Source organism: Anas acuta, chromosome 6 (assembly GCF_963932015.1).
Source record: "Anas acuta chromosome 6, bAnaAcu1.1, whole genome shotgun sequence".
Lineage (NCBI taxonomy): Eukaryota > Metazoa > Chordata > Aves > Anseriformes > Anatidae > Anas > Anas acuta.
In genome coordinates this window covers 24,246,567-24,263,874 of record NC_088984.1, presented here as the reverse complement: position 1 = coordinate 24,263,874, position 17,308 = coordinate 24,246,567, and the positions used below count along the sequence as shown (strand labels likewise).

The 17,308-nt window shown below is 34.2% G+C and overlaps 1 protein-coding gene across 14 annotated transcripts in view; it reads left to right on the top strand.

Moving 5' to 3' along the window:
• The window catches only part of ZNF385B (zinc finger protein 385B), a 169,489-nt gene that overhangs the window by 126,556 nt on the left and 25,625 nt on the right, over positions 1-17,308 (top strand). For 12 of the 14 annotated variants that reach the window (XM_068685843.1, XM_068685844.1, XM_068685845.1 and 9 more), the window contains 2 exons: positions 3,054-3,164; positions 16,538-16,697. In XM_068685843.1, the coding sequence (XP_068541944.1) occupies positions 3,054-3,164; positions 16,538-16,697 (271 nt within the window). The remainder of the gene's footprint in view (positions 1-3,053; positions 3,165-16,537; positions 16,698-17,308) is intronic. The other 2 variants (XM_068685846.1, XM_068685847.1) reach the window with 2 other exon arrangements.

The window sequence follows — 17,308 nt, the reverse complement described above, 5'->3', positions numbered from 1 at the left end:
GTTAAACTTGTTTATGGCTACCAGAATCAATTATTTATTCACTTATTCTGTAGCATAAACAGCATAGTGCAAGTTTTTATTTGAATTTGTGGTAGCTATGTAGTTACTATTTTTTTTTAATATAGAACTGTTTTTTAAATACTGGTGCTCCCAACTGTGCGAACTGCGCTGCGTCGTTTCCTAATATATATCTCAATAAATAATTTGCTCCCTCTTCCCCACGCCCTTCCTCCCTGCAATGAAGAGGATAATTTTGTTTAGTAATCTGAGATCAGTTTACCCTGCAGCATTAATCTTCCAACAGAGAGATACTATTTTATTTTTTTTCCAGGATGCTGTAATCTACCCCGGTTTCTGATATGTGTAAAACCTGTTAATTGTTAATAGGTTGTGCTTCTTGAATTCTAATTGTGACTACATGTGGGGCTCTGGTTTGGGGAAGGATCAGTGACTGCTCCCAGGGGAGCCCGAGTGGTACTTTCTGGAGGCAGCACAGGCTCTGCTATTTGTGAGAGTTTGTCCTTGTGCTGCTGCATCTGTCTGAAACTGGGACTCTGTGCATAGTCTGCCTTGTATGTTTTTGGACTGACGACTGCTAATGTTAGCACTGTGGATTGCTATCTGGAACACACAGAGGGATCATTGAGCAATGCTTCTTTTTCCTTTTTTTTTTTTTTTTTTAATGGGACTGCAGACACTAGTGGGTATTTTTGCTATTACTTCTCACTGAACTCAGACGCTTCAAATGGTTGAGGTACTTTTCAGCATTACTTTTTAGTTGTAGATTACCAGATCTAGTAGTTAAGTTGAAAAGTAAAACATATGCGCCATTAAAAATAAATAAATAAATAAATGCTGTTCCCTAATGATACAGCAATCTTTTAATATATTATAAATGTGATAATGTGTATCAAGTAGCATATATATTATAAAATGAATGTTAAAAAAAAAACTTTTAATCTGCATGTATAATCGTGGTATATTATGTGGGGGGATGCAAAAAGTGGAACAAGACAGAAACAGGGTTTTTGTTTTATTTTAAACTATTAAACTTTAAACTGTTATTGTAGTCCATAAGGAAACACGAAATAAGGATGTTTATTTCAATTTTTATTTTAGACTTTATCACATTTGTTGTAGCAACACTGTAGTGTCATTTAATAATCCGCTATTTCATTCTAAATGATGTTTTTACTTTTGTAGCTGTTTGTATTAACATAGTACCGCCGTGGCAATGAAATCCAGAATTTAATAGCAAAAGCTGATTAAAAATGGTATTATCTCCAGAAAATTAGATAGCAATAACATCTACAAAACCATGCATTTGGTTTAAGAGGAATCTAGCAAGAAACCACTGTAGCTTTAGTCCCAAAAATGAAAATAAAATTGCTTAGTAGGAGTTGAATGTTAGGTAATGGATTATTAGAGAATCTATTTTTAGGCAAATATGATGCAAAAGGTTTTTCTTACATTTTTGAGTTTGTAGATGTGCATATATGCAGAGCAAATCCTTGTTAATGCAGGTTTCTCTGGAAGCATGGTTTTGTTCTAAGGAAAAATTACAATCTTTATTCTCAGGTTTGGAAACTCTGGAAACAGCTAACTTGAAATTATAATTCTTTAATTAATAAATCATTAACTTCAACTTCCTTTTTTCCTTTTATAAGTCAGTTTACTATCTGATATGTGATGTGTATCATCCAAGATTAAACAGCCAGGTTTCATTTCTTAAAATAGTACTGTAAAGGAAAAATCATCACTGTGACTGCAAAACAAGCTTCAGAAAAATGTAACTTTCAAGCAAATTGAACTATTTTCTCCTGTGCTGGTTTAAAGACAAGGTTGGGAAATGAGCATTTATCTTTTCTTGTAGATCACCGTTTTCCTCCTCTCCTTTTCAGAATCTATTTCATATCTTAATTTAAAAATTGAGACCATGCATGCACAAGTGCTCAAAGGATGATGGAGGTTGGAAGGGGCCTCAGAGGTCATCTGGTCCAACCTCCTGCTCAGAGCAGTGTCAGCTGTGAGATCACTCCAAATATACTATTTTATACGAATTGATAAAATGACTGAATCTTTGAATCAATAAATTCATTTTAATCTGTATCTATACTGCATTATGAACAAGACATTATGCTTAACTGAGACCTTAATGCAGTAGCAGTTATTACCCTTTAACTTCCAGTGCTGTTCCCCCATGCCGGTAGAGTTAACAACAGAGCTCTCTGCAGACTTCTCAACTAGATATTCTCAACTAGTGTTCAGCAGTGGTCCTGGAATTTAGCATAGATGTAATCATTTCCAAATCGTGAAAATGATCAAATTTAGGATTATTATAGTCAGTGCTTTACTTATCTCCAATTTTTCAGAGTGTCAAAATGTTTTTTGAACTGTGTTAACTTTGGTTACTTTTTCCTTGTGCAAACATACCCTGCCTGCTCCTCTGAACCTGAGTCTTACCACAGGCTCTGTCACTCACCAGTTCTACATAGAAATGTTTGGAGATTGCGACCATTTTCTAAGCAAATGATGTTTCTAATGGAGCCTGCAAAGGACTTTCTCTGACAAAGAAATCTCCAGGAGATAATATATTCCAAATAACTGATGATATCTATCACTGAACAGAAAAACAAATAGAGAAAAATGACATGGATTTGTTAGGGGGCAAAACTGATTTTCACAATGCCTGCTGAATAACATGGGGAGGCTTTTGGGGCCTCTTTGCAATTTAGATGTGACTGTCAGGTGCTGAGAATGTGGAGGATGTGTAGGGTTTGGGGAGAGGTTATTTGGTAGCCTGGGGGTGGCAGCAGTAATGGAGCTGCCTGTTGTTTTTATAAGCTCTGGCAGGCTACAAAATCCCCAAACTGTGTTAAATCTAATTATTATGAGGTTATGAGGACTGAAATATTATTTCCCTTTGTTTATCTCAAAAAAAAAAAAAAAAAAAAGAATAGACTTCCAGTAGAAAGCTACTTTTTATTTATTTATTTTTTCTTTACTGTATATTGCCCTGAGAAGTTGTAAATGGATCGTTGTTTGTTCTCCAGATGGATCCTGTGCAAAAAGCAGTCATAAACCATACCTTTGGAGTGTCCATTCCCCCAAAGAAGAAACAAGTCATTTCCTGTAATGTCTGCCAGCTTCGCTTTAACTCTGATGTGAGTATTGGTTGTTTTCATCCCTTCCACCCCACCCCTTGTCTATTTTATTTGGTAACAATTTCAATAATTAATCCAAGGCTCTTTTTTTTTTTTTTTCTTCCCAAAGTCAGTCATAGTTCTGCATACATGTTGCTCAACCTGCTGGGCTGTTGCCTTGCCCACTCAGAGTGGAAGTCTGCAGTGGTACATTGTTCTTCATTTTTCTTGAAAGTATCTGGAAAGTAGTGGTCTTCACACATAACCTTAACTAATTGATTGAGAGGGATACTGCCAAGGCAAACAGACCAGCTGAGTGACTGGTGCTGACTGCTACCATGCACCTTTGTTCTTGGATTTGAGGACTAGACTATACTTTTTTTTCTCAAGTTCCAGACAGTAAATCTTTAGGCATGATTTTCAGTAAAAACATACAATGAAACAGCACCTCTGTATTTCTCTGTACTTGCTCTCAAGTGTAAGAACTATTACTTAAGTGATGCATGATTAAATATTTTGCTATCATAATTTCAGTCTATAATAGTTTGAAGACAGCTCCTCAAGGCTATTGAGTGGTTGGAACTACTGGAGTTTCACAATAAAGTATTGGTACCTTTTGCTCTGCTTTTCTTGCTCTTGCCTCTACCATTCTATTTTGAAGTGACTTTGTAATGTGATTTTCCCAGTTTGACTTTCTTGTCTACGCTGGCGAGGATTTTGAAGCATTGCAGTCTTACCTTCAAATTGATTTCTGAATCAAAAATCTGTCATCGTTTCACAAGCTTATTAAACTTTCTTTGAAGTGGTTAATATCTACTTAACAGATTTCAAAAGTATTTTTTTCTTTTTTTTTTCTTTTTTTTTTTTTTAAACTTAGTTCACTTGTCATTTCTCTTTAAGGTTAAGGTTTAAGTTTAAAAAATCTTTTTGCTCTGATTATTGGTCCAAATACCTACTTCTACTGATTAGAACAAGGAACCAATAAAGTTCTGCTTCTGAGTTCAACCTTCTTTTGTCACAGGCTGGCTCAGCCTGTTCCTTCTCTTCCCTCTCTTTCTGAGGTCAGGGTCCTGCCTGCTCATGGGTCAGGTCCCTAGAGGAGTTGTTCATTTTGTCTACAGTGACATTTGGATGGACAAACAGTACTTCAAGGCAGATAGCTTATATCGCAACTCAGTGGCACAAAACAAAAAAAGAGATGAAATAGTGTATCATTTTGTACATCTGCCAACTGAGCAATTTTTCCTATCTAGACTTGCTGACAAGGTAGAACAAACAATGCATATTGTATTCTGCTTTAAATGGTGACATCAGAAGAGCATGTCAGATTACAGCCTTGTTCCCTCTTCTGGGGTGGCTGTATTCGTACTCTGTCATACTCCTTTCTTTCTAAACATGCTCAAAATGCTCTGTTCTAGCTACTAGGAGATAAATCCTTTTGTAAAGGATGGTTTTAAGAATGGATGAGGCATCAAGACCATGTTGCTGGTAGTGATAAAAAGCAGTTCCTTACTTTCTACAGCAGCTTGTTTTAACAGGGCTTTCAAAAGCAACCTGGAAATTTGATTTTAGAATGTGCTGAGACTCTAGTAGTGTTATTAATACTAGAAAATTCTTAAAGTTTCAAAAACATTTCATAACCAGAGCATACAAAAATATTTGGAAAACAAGTTTTCATAGAATAGCACTACTACTGTAAAATCTGTGTAGCCTTTCATCACATTATTCAGCTTCTCCTGGGAAGCTTACATAAGATTTTAAACCTTTTCTCCAGGTTCAGTCTTCTAACCTTGAGAGTTATTCATCTGTGTGTGTGTTGCCTTTTTTTTTTTCCTTGTGTGTGATTTTATTTTATTTAAATATTATTCCTTCCCCACAGCCTGTGGTAATCTGCATTATCATAATTTCAGAGATAATGCCCTTTCCAATCAGCTCTGCAGACTCCTTTGTAATCTCTTGATTTTATTTTTTTTTTTACATGCATGCATACAAGGATTTTCTTGTGTCTGTTACTCCTTGACATGATGATGCATAGTTCCTTCTTAGCTTGTAACCTCCTTCATAAAAATAAAAACCTGGTCTCTTTGCTTGTATTTTTCTTTTTGGACCTTTATAATGTGAAATTTTATTTGGGGTGTGGAACAGTCTTTACATCTGTTGAATCTTTCAGTGGATCTGTTCTACTGTGCAACATTCGAAGAATGTTTTGAAACCCTTTCTGGCGGCATCAAATTATAACTTTCATCAAACTCTTGAGTGTAGCACATTGCAGAATGAAATTTGCAGTTCATCCACTTCATAGTTACAATTCCTTCTTCTAGCTCTACAAGGCTGACGTGCTCCTTGTAGTTGATGGGCATTTTGTTCCTTTGAACTTCCTTTGACCTAAATTATGCAAGCAAATGAAATAAAAATGACAAAAAATAGCTATTAAGTAGTTTTCTTACTTTTTTTTTCCTCCTAAATGAATTTCAGCTGCATAGTGTTTGAAGCTTCTGACCTGATTCCGGTAGTGCTCTATCTACTGCCTGAGTATTGGATATTTGTCTGTGAGAAGAAAATTGGTTTCCTTGCCTGTAATCTTTTTTTGACACTGTGGGTACTCACTGGTCTGGATCAATAGACCAAAATATTTCTGACTTAGTCAATTTATTGTTTTCCAGCCTCCCATTAAATTAACGCAGTAAATTGCAAAGGTTTCAGATTTCTTTTCATCCGTTAGTGTGTTTGTTGGTTTAGCTTTTTTAAGAGTGTCCTGACATCAGATACAGAAGCAGGGATCTGCAGCTATCTGCAGGAGGATAAAGTCTAATATCAGGGATGGAACACTTTTTAAAATAATTTGTCTTCACTCCAGGAGTAAACATACCTAATGTTGAAGTGATGGTTTCTTTATTTTGAGAAGCAAAGTTTTCTGGGAGTTTTTAGTTTCCTAAAGAGTTTCTAACTGAATTCTTTAGGATCTTTCAATCTTCTGTAATTTTAAAACATTTTTTAAAAGCAAAACCGAGGAAAGATCCGCATGCAAACTTAGTCTAGTTTTAGTCTGACCAGTTTATCCTCCTTCAAGACAGAAATTAATTTTGACTCATACTCTTCAAACTATACTCTTTTTAAGCATTGGAGTCTGATCTGTCAATACATGTGGGAAATAAATATGTCTCTTCAAGATGTTCTCTTCCTTATCTTGTCTCTGCTTTGTAAATCTCAAAAGGTAATTTAGGGAACAACCATATGGAGTTTGGAGGGGGGAGTGAGGGGTGAGGTTATTCTTTCCCTGTTCTTTTCTGAAACAGGATAATAATTTGGTTAGCAAAGAAAATATCTATGATCTTTAAAACTCTTCAGGACATAATATTTTGACTTTGGAATAGCAGATTTCAGAGGTCAAAAGTGACCTCTGTCAGTAGTACTTCTGTCCTTCATCTTGTTTCTTCTTCACAGTCATATTGGATTTCTTTTTGTTGTTAATCATGCATTGTTTTTCAAACATGCATTGTTTTTCATGCAAAACAATCATGCATTGTTTTTCTTTGTGTTTCAAAGAAGCAAAGCCTAAATAGCAAAAATAGGAAAATAGGTTGCAAGGAAAAATAGGAAAAAGGTTGCAAGGTGGTCAGCATTATTTTTTTAATTAAGCTCTGTTACAAATCATTTGTATAACAGGGCATTGATAATAAGAACCAAGATACCAAGAACCTGACTCCAGTTTCTACTACTTATGCCTATTATAATGTATCAAGTATGCAGGAACAATATATGCAATTTTTATTTGTCATACAGTATATGGTTGAAAGGGTACTTATGAAAAGATTGAGGTGAGTCCAAACTGTTAACTGTTTACCTACAGAGTTGAAAACCAAAGAGTTTAGTTCCAATGATTTATAAATAGAATAATTTATAGGTTTTAGACTTACAGAGGGAACAAAAGGGTATATTACACTGTAAGACTGGTTTAGTAAAAGCAGAATAAGGAGAAATCCTTAGTTGCTCACTACTTATGCTGTTTTGCTTGTGTAAGCTCATGAAGAAAATGTGAATGAAATGTGAAATAGTATGAAGAGACTTGGTAGGCAAGGTTTGTGTAGAAAATATGAAAAACAAATGTAGTTCATCTTTTCTAGAAAGATGCTATAGCTTGAATATATAATTAATTTAAGGAAGATTCTATATGTTACCAATGACTGTCAGTGCAACTCTATGTCCCCTTTGTCCTTTTTTCCATCATCCCTGCTATGTACCATTACTAGAAGGCACAGGGTATACGTTTTACTTGTACAACACTTATGCAAATGCACTAATACTAATCACGAACATTTCCCAAATGAACCTTTAGAAATGAATGCAGTTAACTTTGCCAGTAGGCAGACCATTGAGTTAAGGAACACCATGTTTTTCTCAATTAAAGAGAATCAAATTTATATACCTGTTTTTCTGTTGGTATACATTCAGGCACTCAGTATTATTCCTTCAGAGAACAGAAGTTGTTTGTAGATGCAGTTTTTGTAGAGAGATGCTCAGGTATTTGTCACACAGTATAAAAGTACTACTTAAAGTTCTTTTGTTAATACCAGACAGTTAAAACTATACTGCAGCACAAGACACTCGCATGGCACAGTGGGCCTAACAGTGTGTCTGATAGTTCAGCTTTATTCTAATATATTTTAAAGAAAATTTGCAAAAGTAAAATACAAGAACACATACATTTTTCTGAATGAATTATGATTTTTTCTTCATGAATTATTTAATCATTTGTATAGAGCAACATTTGTTTTGAACTACTTTAACTGGGGACTGTGGCTAATATATTTGGGTTTAGTATGATTTTCATAAAAGTGAAAATAAGGAAACTAAAATAGAATGGAATGGTATTTTACAAAATCAAATATTTTGTTTGAATATTTTTTATTTATTTTATTTTATAAAAACGGAGCTGATGTGGAAAGAGAGACCTGCAATTATAGGAGAAATGTAAATAATTCCACACGGATGAGGGGACAGCAGAGTTCCACACTTTGAGTGTAGAGAGCTTTTTTTTGTTAGAAACTTTAAAATCTGTTCTAAGATTTTCAGCTTGTTAACTGTGCTTATTTATTTTTCCTTTTTCAGTGGAGGTGGGGAGCAGAATTTAGTTATGAGAGAAGCATTTAAAGAAATAGCAGAAAGTTAATTGACCTAAAGAATATGATTCCAGGGGAGAAGAAGAAGAAAAAAAAAGTAAAGGAAGTTAGTAGGGTTGTCAACCATGAAGGGAAGTGAAATGAGAAAAAAAAGGAGGACAAAATAGAGCAAGAAGCTTTTTCCTAAACAAACTCTTATGATGGTCAGTACTGGAAGTCAAATAGCATTGGATTAAGTTAAATATCAATTTAAAAGGGATATCAATGTCAGGATTAGTAGTTGATGAGACTGATTAATCAGAGTAGTCAGAATTGAGATATAGATTTCTTCCTGCATAAACTTTATTCTGTTATGCCTTTTTTAGAAAACTGCTTAAAATAAAATAATATTTATTAATTGTTGCTGTTGTATTCACTTCAGTATATTATAATAGACATAGGTGTTTCCATCTTTGCATTAAAACCTTTGTTACCACCATTTTTATTGTTTAATTTCTACACGATGATGAAACAGTATGTGTTCCAACACAGCAAAATCTAGTATTTGAGTAAAGTTCAAGTTCTGGTTTTGTGTTAATAATCTAGCTCAGAAAAATTGTGAAATATCTCAGTTACATTTGCTACCAGCAGACACTATCCAGCAGAAGAGAAAGAGTCCTCTTCATGGAACAGATTGTAGTGGTGAGTCAGATCTTACTCATATGTAAAGGCCAGCAGAGCAAGGGATGAAATTAGTCCACCAAGAGCAAGCAGATGTATCTTAACCTTTGAAAAATGGTGATTTTTTTTTTCACTTTTTTTTTTTTTCGTTTGTTTGTTTTGTTTAGTTTTCCTTCCCTTTTAAGAATTCTGGGATTCTTTCCAAACCTGTGGTGTATCTATCTATATAGGCTATATAGATAAGCTTTGCTAAATAAGTTTTCATATTAACCTTATAGGTCTGGTTTGTAGATATTAATTATTTATATTGCAGACATTCTAGCAGAAACAAAAAGCAGTTCAAATAAGGTCTGCTGTATCTTTATGGTATCTATAAAAGGTCCAGAGGCAACAGGGCAACGGAAAGATGGCTGTTTACTATCCCCAGTAGATTTCTTCTCTGCCTACACTTGGCTCATTCTTCCTCTTCCCTTTGGCCACCAGGCAAGTCTGCAGCATCTCCTGTAGCTGCTGTGTGGCAGTAAGTCCCTTCAGCAGCTGTGGAACTTTGGCCAGACTGTTCCCAAGTTTTCTGTTATGCTCTTTTCTAGTGTCTGGCACTGCAAATTGCAGCAGTAAGAGAAAAGTAAGTCATGCTTGCAAGGGTACTTGTTAGGCTTTGGCAAAATTGTTTTTCTTTGTGCATAGAAATCAAGAAGCTTTCCTCTGCTCTATTCTCATTATTTGCATTGATATTCCCCAGAGTCTCAGGAGCCTGGGCACTAGCTGATACTGTCAGTGCTAATCCAGTCCCTTTCCTCACCATCTGTACTCCAAATTCACAAATATTACACCAGCAGTCCACATGGTTTGTTTGTTTGCTGTTTTGGTTGTTGTTTTCCTTTTGAAAAAGTTTTAACATCTGTTGATCACATCTAAAAGAAGTATGTGCTTCCCTCAATGCACACTTTCCCTTTCTTGTAGAAAAGTCCCTGGCTGTGATGCAGCCAGTTAGGTAACACCTTGTTGATAAGATATCATTTCATTGACATAAACATGTGTTTGTATAACATGTTGTGCTCTCTGATTTATGACTCTAAATCAGTGCTGCTTTTTGTTATTGCCTGCAAAGGCTCAGAAACCAAAGAAAAAAACACCTTGTGGGCAGATCAGAAAAAGCAGATGTAACAGTTGGGCATTAAGAGATGCTGACAGACAACTTATTGAATGCTTTTATAGCTAATAAAAATGATGTGATGACTGTGATCTTCTTTTAAAAAAACAAACAAAAACAGAAGGAAAGTTTTTGAAATTTAGGCTACTGTTACCAAACGTTAACTTTGCAAATTTGAATGGATTACTTGTACTATCAAAAAGATAACATACAAAATAATCAATAGCATCAAATAAAAATCTGCATAATTGTTATAATCTTTTGTCAAATGTTTTATATTTTTCCTATAAATAAACTATTTATATTGATTCTTTGGGTTTGAAGAGTAGTGAAGCAAAAAGGAGGTAATTAAAAGCATAAATCTTAGGAACTTGTGAAGGTAATTTTCTGTTTTGAAGGCAGAAATGACAAAATGATGAAAGTTGTTAGCTTCAACATGACAGAAATATTGCATGATTACAGAGTGCAGGGTTATAATGTGCTGAAAGTTCTGTTCAAAAACAGCTGTTTAACAGAGCTTTAAACTAAGTTTGACTAGTTGCTTTCTTATGACATAACTGATTTTCACAGCTTTTGCATTTTCTCCATGTCTGTTTCAATAGTAACTTACCTTACTATTTGGAGCAATTAGATTTTGGAGATATATTGAAAACAAAATTTTAAAAATAACACACAGCTTTGGTGTAACAAAAGCATGAATACTTCGGTGTTACAGGTTTCTTCAATTACATCTATTCTTAATATCAGATGAGATAAAATTTTTCAACACCGTTTCAGGTGCATCAGGTTGTCATTGAAGAGATCTGATAGGTTAATATTCCTTCTCTATGTAGTAATAAATTCACTTAATTAGTCATTCACACAGCAAATAGATTCTCAAACTCACTCAGTTGTGAACTGTCAAAATGAATAGCGCTGATTTCAAATATACTGTCAGTCACTGCTCCAGACAGGTAATTTTCTGTCATCTTTTGTACTGCATTTTGTACTTTTGTACTTAGCAGAATTTTAATAGGTTCTTGAAGGTAATATGGCTCTCAATGAATCTATATGATCTGTGTTCTTCCTGGTTATCTTTATACATCTTTATCTTTCTATATACGTCTCTCTATATATGCATACATTTAAGTTTATGCAAAGTAAAGCTACTCGTGATATTACTTGCTAATGATAGTCACACTTTCTTAGGAAGCATGTTTATGTGTAGAAGATGAAGATTTGCATTGTTGATGTTCTATTAGATTCTGTTAGAATCTAGTATATAAGGCAATACATCATAGCAAATGTATTGCATGTAGTCTTGAAGATGAATGTCCTGATGTTTAGATTTTAAACTTAAGAATTGACAGCTGAAAGCAGCAATTTACAAGTAACTTCAGATTCTGAGTAAAATGTGACATTTGGATGATTTGTATGTCTCAAATGGAATATATTTTTATATATTTTTGAGAGGAAGAGCTTGTCCATACAACCAAGTCATTAACCTTTATAGCTAGTGTTTTAGCCTTGTAAGCCTGTTTTTTTGTTTGTTTGTTTGTTTGTTTTTTAAAAAAAGGCTTAACAGTCTGTTTTTGCATACTATTTAATGGGTTTGAATGGAGATAATCAATATTGCTTAAAGAGTGGACAGACAAATATTTTAAGGTACAGAAATTTGAAAAAAAAAAAAAAGCAAAAACTGCGTATTTTTGTCTTTGTTGAGTATATTCTAAGCTATTTGCAAAGGATCTCAAAACATGTCTTTTTCACTACACAATGATATTCTAAAAACAGACATTTGTTTAGTGTCTTATAATAGGCATTCTGTTGATCAAATACTAATGCCAGACAAATGCATGAACAATTTTGTGGAATTTGGCCTATATCAGTACAAAGACATATTTTGCATTCTGTTATTTAATTCCACATTTATTGTAGCTTGACACTCCTCTTGTTCATTAAACTTCCTAACCAGTACCCAGTGGGTTCCTATAATTTCTAATAACGAGGAGGATTCCATTTTAAAATGGAGAAATGTGTATATATCAAGCTAGTAGACCACATTCAGCTTTAGAAACAAGTGAAAATTAGATTTTCATTTTAGATAGGGAGCTCTTTCATAAGAAATATTTTATTCCAGTTTTTCAAAACACAAAAACCAAGCAGACAAAACCCAAAACTGAACAAACAAAAACCCCTGCCCTTCTTGACCTAGCAAGCATTTCATTTAAAATGATAATAGTAATGCAAGTTCAATGATGACATTTAGTTTTGATAATATAAGGAACAGAAGTAATGATCTTTTTAAATGAAAAAATAAATATTCCAATAATATTGAATTGTGGCACAATGACATCAACAAAATTATTCTCCTTCATTGATTCATCTCTATAGTAAATGCAGGCCTATATACAGTAATAAATTATTATGCAGTTAAAAAGCATCATAGTACGTGAGTACAGTGAGATCCATTAAAGTTATGGTATTTTGACTTTTCCTAATTTTAGAGCTCTCGTTTTCAGAAACTAAATAACACTTCTGTTGTTTTCAACATTTTTTGTTTCACAGATAGATATAGTTTTGATTATAAAGAATTTTCATGAGTTAGTTACTAATATAGTGTTAATATTGATAAAAATGTACATTCACTATCTATTTAAAATATTATATTCCAAAGATAGTAATTTATAATTTTGCTCTTTTTGTATCATTAAAATTTTTAAGTTACCTTTCTTTTATACAGCACGTGTCTTTTAAAACTTATGTGTCCTAAACTTCTGGACTTTCAAATAAATTAAAAGTTCAGCTTCTTGTCTTAACTGAAAATAAATAAATAAATGTCATGGCTTGTTTCAAAGATACATTTAATATTTCAGTCACATGTTACAGAAGCTTGTTGCCTGTAATATATTGCTGTATTTTGCCAGAAACAAGTTTTAAATGGGACGTTGAGCAAATAAGTTTGCCTATAATGTGGTAGCTGTGTAAATATGTTACAAAACTAGGATTAGTAATGCCCAGGACATTAATAATCAGTATGATTGATACCAGAAATAATTAGAACTTGCTTTCCAACTTCAGATTCCCATGTCTGTCCTTTTCTTTTGTTTACTATGACTCCAGAAAACTCTGAAGAGCAATAAAGTCTGTAATTCAGTAACAGGAAACACCATTAATGTTGATTCTGCATTTTAGTTACCAGAAAACAATGGAATCCAATGATTCATCTCACAGTGGATAATAAGCAAGCTCTGAACTTCAGGTGCCTCTGGAGGGGTTAGAAAATGTTGCTTCAGTACCTCAAGGGATGCTCTTCTAACTTCACGTTTGAAAAGAGTATCTGTGTGTTACCATGCACAGTGCCATGGAAATACACATGCATTTAAAAAGCCTAAAACCCGAAGTTTTAACAAAATCTAGCCATTGAAAGTTGAGAATACACAACTTCTGTGAAAAAATAAATAGCATGTACTTAACTGATGATGTGAACTATTGAAACAATTTAGCTGAGGTAGTTATTTCATCCCTAGCAACTTTAAAACAGAGATGGACTCTCTGCTCCACTCTGGAGGATGATTGGCTTGTTTAAAAAGTTCTGGGAAAGGCAGGTGTTTTCAGAAGCTAGATTTAGATGGTCACTGCTCTACCTTCGGTCCTTATAATATACAACTATGAAACTGATAATGTAAATATCATAATTATGAAATTTAAATCAAAAGTGAAGCCATTCACCACATTCCATGAGGCTTCATTTGTGTTTGTGAAAATCTAAATTTTAATCCTGCTTGGGCTTGCTTGTTTTCAACAGGTCTCATGTACACTATATGAGGATTGAATGAAAGGAATCAAAGACTGTAGTAGGTTCTAACTGATATTGCTGGCACTATTATTGCAAATATCAGCAGAAAGGCTTATTATCAAGAATTTGACTTACTAAGCCTTTCTCTTGAGTGCACCTATGTCTTCTATGTTGTAGCTTTGGTCTCAGGGAGTACAACAGCACACATATGCACGAAGCATAGAGTTTGGGTATTTAAAGGGACATCATCAACTTGAGAGCACTTGAGTGGAAAATCTTGTACGTACTGTTTTTTTTCTAAAGTTGAAAGTATCAGAATGAAAAGGGTATACATACACCTCAATTTTAGCTTCAATTTCTGTACATATGTACAAGCATGTGCATATGTGCAAAACATGAATAGTTGATGTAATTTTTTTGGTGGTTGACACTCCTAGTGCATCATGTGGCAACAGCAAAATGAAGAGAAATGAACAAAGCTCAGCAAGGGTGGAGAGAGACAGGGTGATGGTACTTTGCTCCTGTTCATGCTTAAGGCACATTGATGTAACAGGATGCGAACAATTTGTACTTCTCTACCTCATCAGGAGCCAAGGAGCTCCAACCCAGAAGTTGACAAGTGTCCCTTTAAGTAGTGCACGTAGTAGTAGTGGTATAGCCATGTAGTTTTTCTTTATACTACATTGTGTTTGTACATGTATTAATAGTTCAAAGACTTTTAAATCATGATATAGTTCAATAGCGACTGATGAGTAGAACCTTTACTGTTTTTTAATGAAGATTAGAAATCCCAATTTCAAAGGAAATCAAAGTAAAACTTACATATGAGCTTTTCTTACTCAATGCTTGCTTTCTGAAACCTACTGGGAAAAAATTGCAGCCACAACGTCCTTTTGAGTTAGAAAGCACTGTGTTCCACAGGGTATATAATCACAAAGGTTCAGTATGTAAGAACTTAACTCCTATGTTTTAACAGCAGTTCTCCATCACTTTTAATGGTGCATATAATTTTTGTGAAGACTCCACGAAATTGTCTATCCTATTGTCTGGTCTATTCCAGCTGTTTCTGCTGTTCGCTCACTCCTTTGTATAAAATATATATATACATATATATATATATTTTATGCTGTCCCAAGGTGACTGTACTGTAATGCCTATTTCTGCTGACCTTACGACAATTTCCTCATTATGACAGCACTCTTTATAACCTCTAAGAAGTCTGGATTCCATAGTTGCTTTTTATAAAGCATGTAATTTGTTTCATTTAACACAATGAACTAAATAACATAGTGAGAATGTGGTTTTGCATGAACATAGTAAAAGTTTCCTTGCACTGATGTTGTTATATGCCAGGTGCCAAGGTGTGGTCATCTTCTTACATGAAGCATGCTTTCTCTGACCATTTTACATTGAAATGAACTACAATATTAACTTTTATAGTTAATATGTAACCTTCAATAGAGGCACATAGTAGTATGTCTCAAATCATTAAATAAACCTTGTTTGGTAATAGTAAAAATACAAACCTATTGCTAAATAGTAGTATGAAAACGTTATAGCAATATATAAAATGTTATGAAAATATATTAGGCTTTGTATGAAACTGTGTTCTTTATCCATTTTTAGTGAATTGATTTCTTAGCAAATGAGAAAAGTGTTGAAAACTCATTTGCAAATATTTCCAAACTTTTGGGTTTGGCTTAAGCATGCAGTTCATTAGTTTGCACCTAATGATGTGGCCTGACTTGTCAAAGTAGCTGGTAATATGCACTCAGGAAGAATAATAGGGAACTAAAATCACTGAAAAAACAGGCATTTATTTATGTGTCTAGTTTTAGCTGTGCAGTTTCAAAAACACTGACCTAGTTTCTACAGATAGTTTGATGACAAAGGAGAAGTAAACATTGCATCTTAGTACATATTTCTGCTGTTCTGTTTCGTCAGCCTGTAAATATACATATACAACACTTCGCTAGAGAGAAAATAATACATATCAGCTTACCTACTTCATGTCCTTCTGGTTCCAATTTTCTTAGTGTTTGGAAAAAACTATGGAAGGCAATTTATAAAACAATCAAGACTGATAAATATTTCTTATGTTTTACTTGGGCCTATTGAAGTTTAGAAGTACGGTGTTTCTTCTTTTTACCCCTTTCTGCTTGATCTAATAGTAAAGTCATTTTCATTAATGCCTGTTTCAATTGGTGTTGGTGTAATGATGAAAATACTTTGACTTTTGTACTAGATCAAACAGAAGAAAAAAATGGATTATTTAATCGTGTTACAGCATGGTACATCTACACACTACAAGCTATTAAGACTAGGGAAAGGTACATGAAAATTGAGGAGCATCTTTCTCAATTGGTCTTGTTTACATTTGTATAGTTATGTAAATCTTCAAGCAGCATAGAAACAAAGAATTACATTAGAAGTGGCAGAGCTTTATCTAATCCTGAGGCCTCTTTTTCCTAGTTAGTGAAAACACAAACTGTTCGTTAAAATCCTGTCATCTGAATATATGAGAAAATACATCTAGGAAAACTACTAATATAAAGATGCTAAAACTTTCTAAGTGGAATAATATGGTGCCTACTATTGAAAGTGTCACTTTTCTGCCTTGTTGTCCACTGTGTTATACAGAAGTACAGAAAAAAAAGTGAGCCTGATTTGTTCTCCTTTGTAGAGCCAGGCCGAGGCCCACTACAAAGGAAGTAAACATGCCAAGAAGGTCAAAGCACTAGAGGCAACGAAAAATAAACCAAAAGTTGGGTCTTCCAAGGACAGCGCAAAGGCTAACACAAGCTGCTCTACGCCAGTCACAGCCAACATCTCTGACAAATCAGGTCAATGAAAACTTTTTGTCCTATACATTGTTTATTTTCTACTTTTTGGTGTTTGTATGAGAATCTGATTGCATGATACTGATCCATGACTTGTCTTTTCTAAACTATTTGCTATGTTTTCTTGTACAGAATTGATTGTTTTTGATGCCATCAAAGCTTTTTTTTTCCCCACATCTGTGATATGTGGTGTCTCTGAGTGCTGATGTCTGGTGTTTCTTATTAACTGTGAAGACCCTCTTATCAAATTTATTCATATAAGCTTTGTTGTTCATGTGAGAATAGTAATAGATGGACATGGGTGGGGAATCCATCTGAGATGTACATTTCTTGCTGAAGTACAAAAAATCTCTCCCCATTTTTTTTCCTTTCTGAGTAGAATAGTACTACTCCAATCAGAAACACGCCCATGGAAATGTAGTGAAGCCTTATGGCACAGATGTTGCCTGACTTCCACAGTTCATTATCTCTTTGACATCACGATTTTTTTCCCCCCATGCCAGTAATTTGAGGAAGGTCAGTAACACTAATTGCAGTAGAGTTGAGTCACTTTCTGCACTGTCAGTGTTGTGTTACTGAGTGAAACAGGAGAATTTCCTGAACTTGCTGACAGT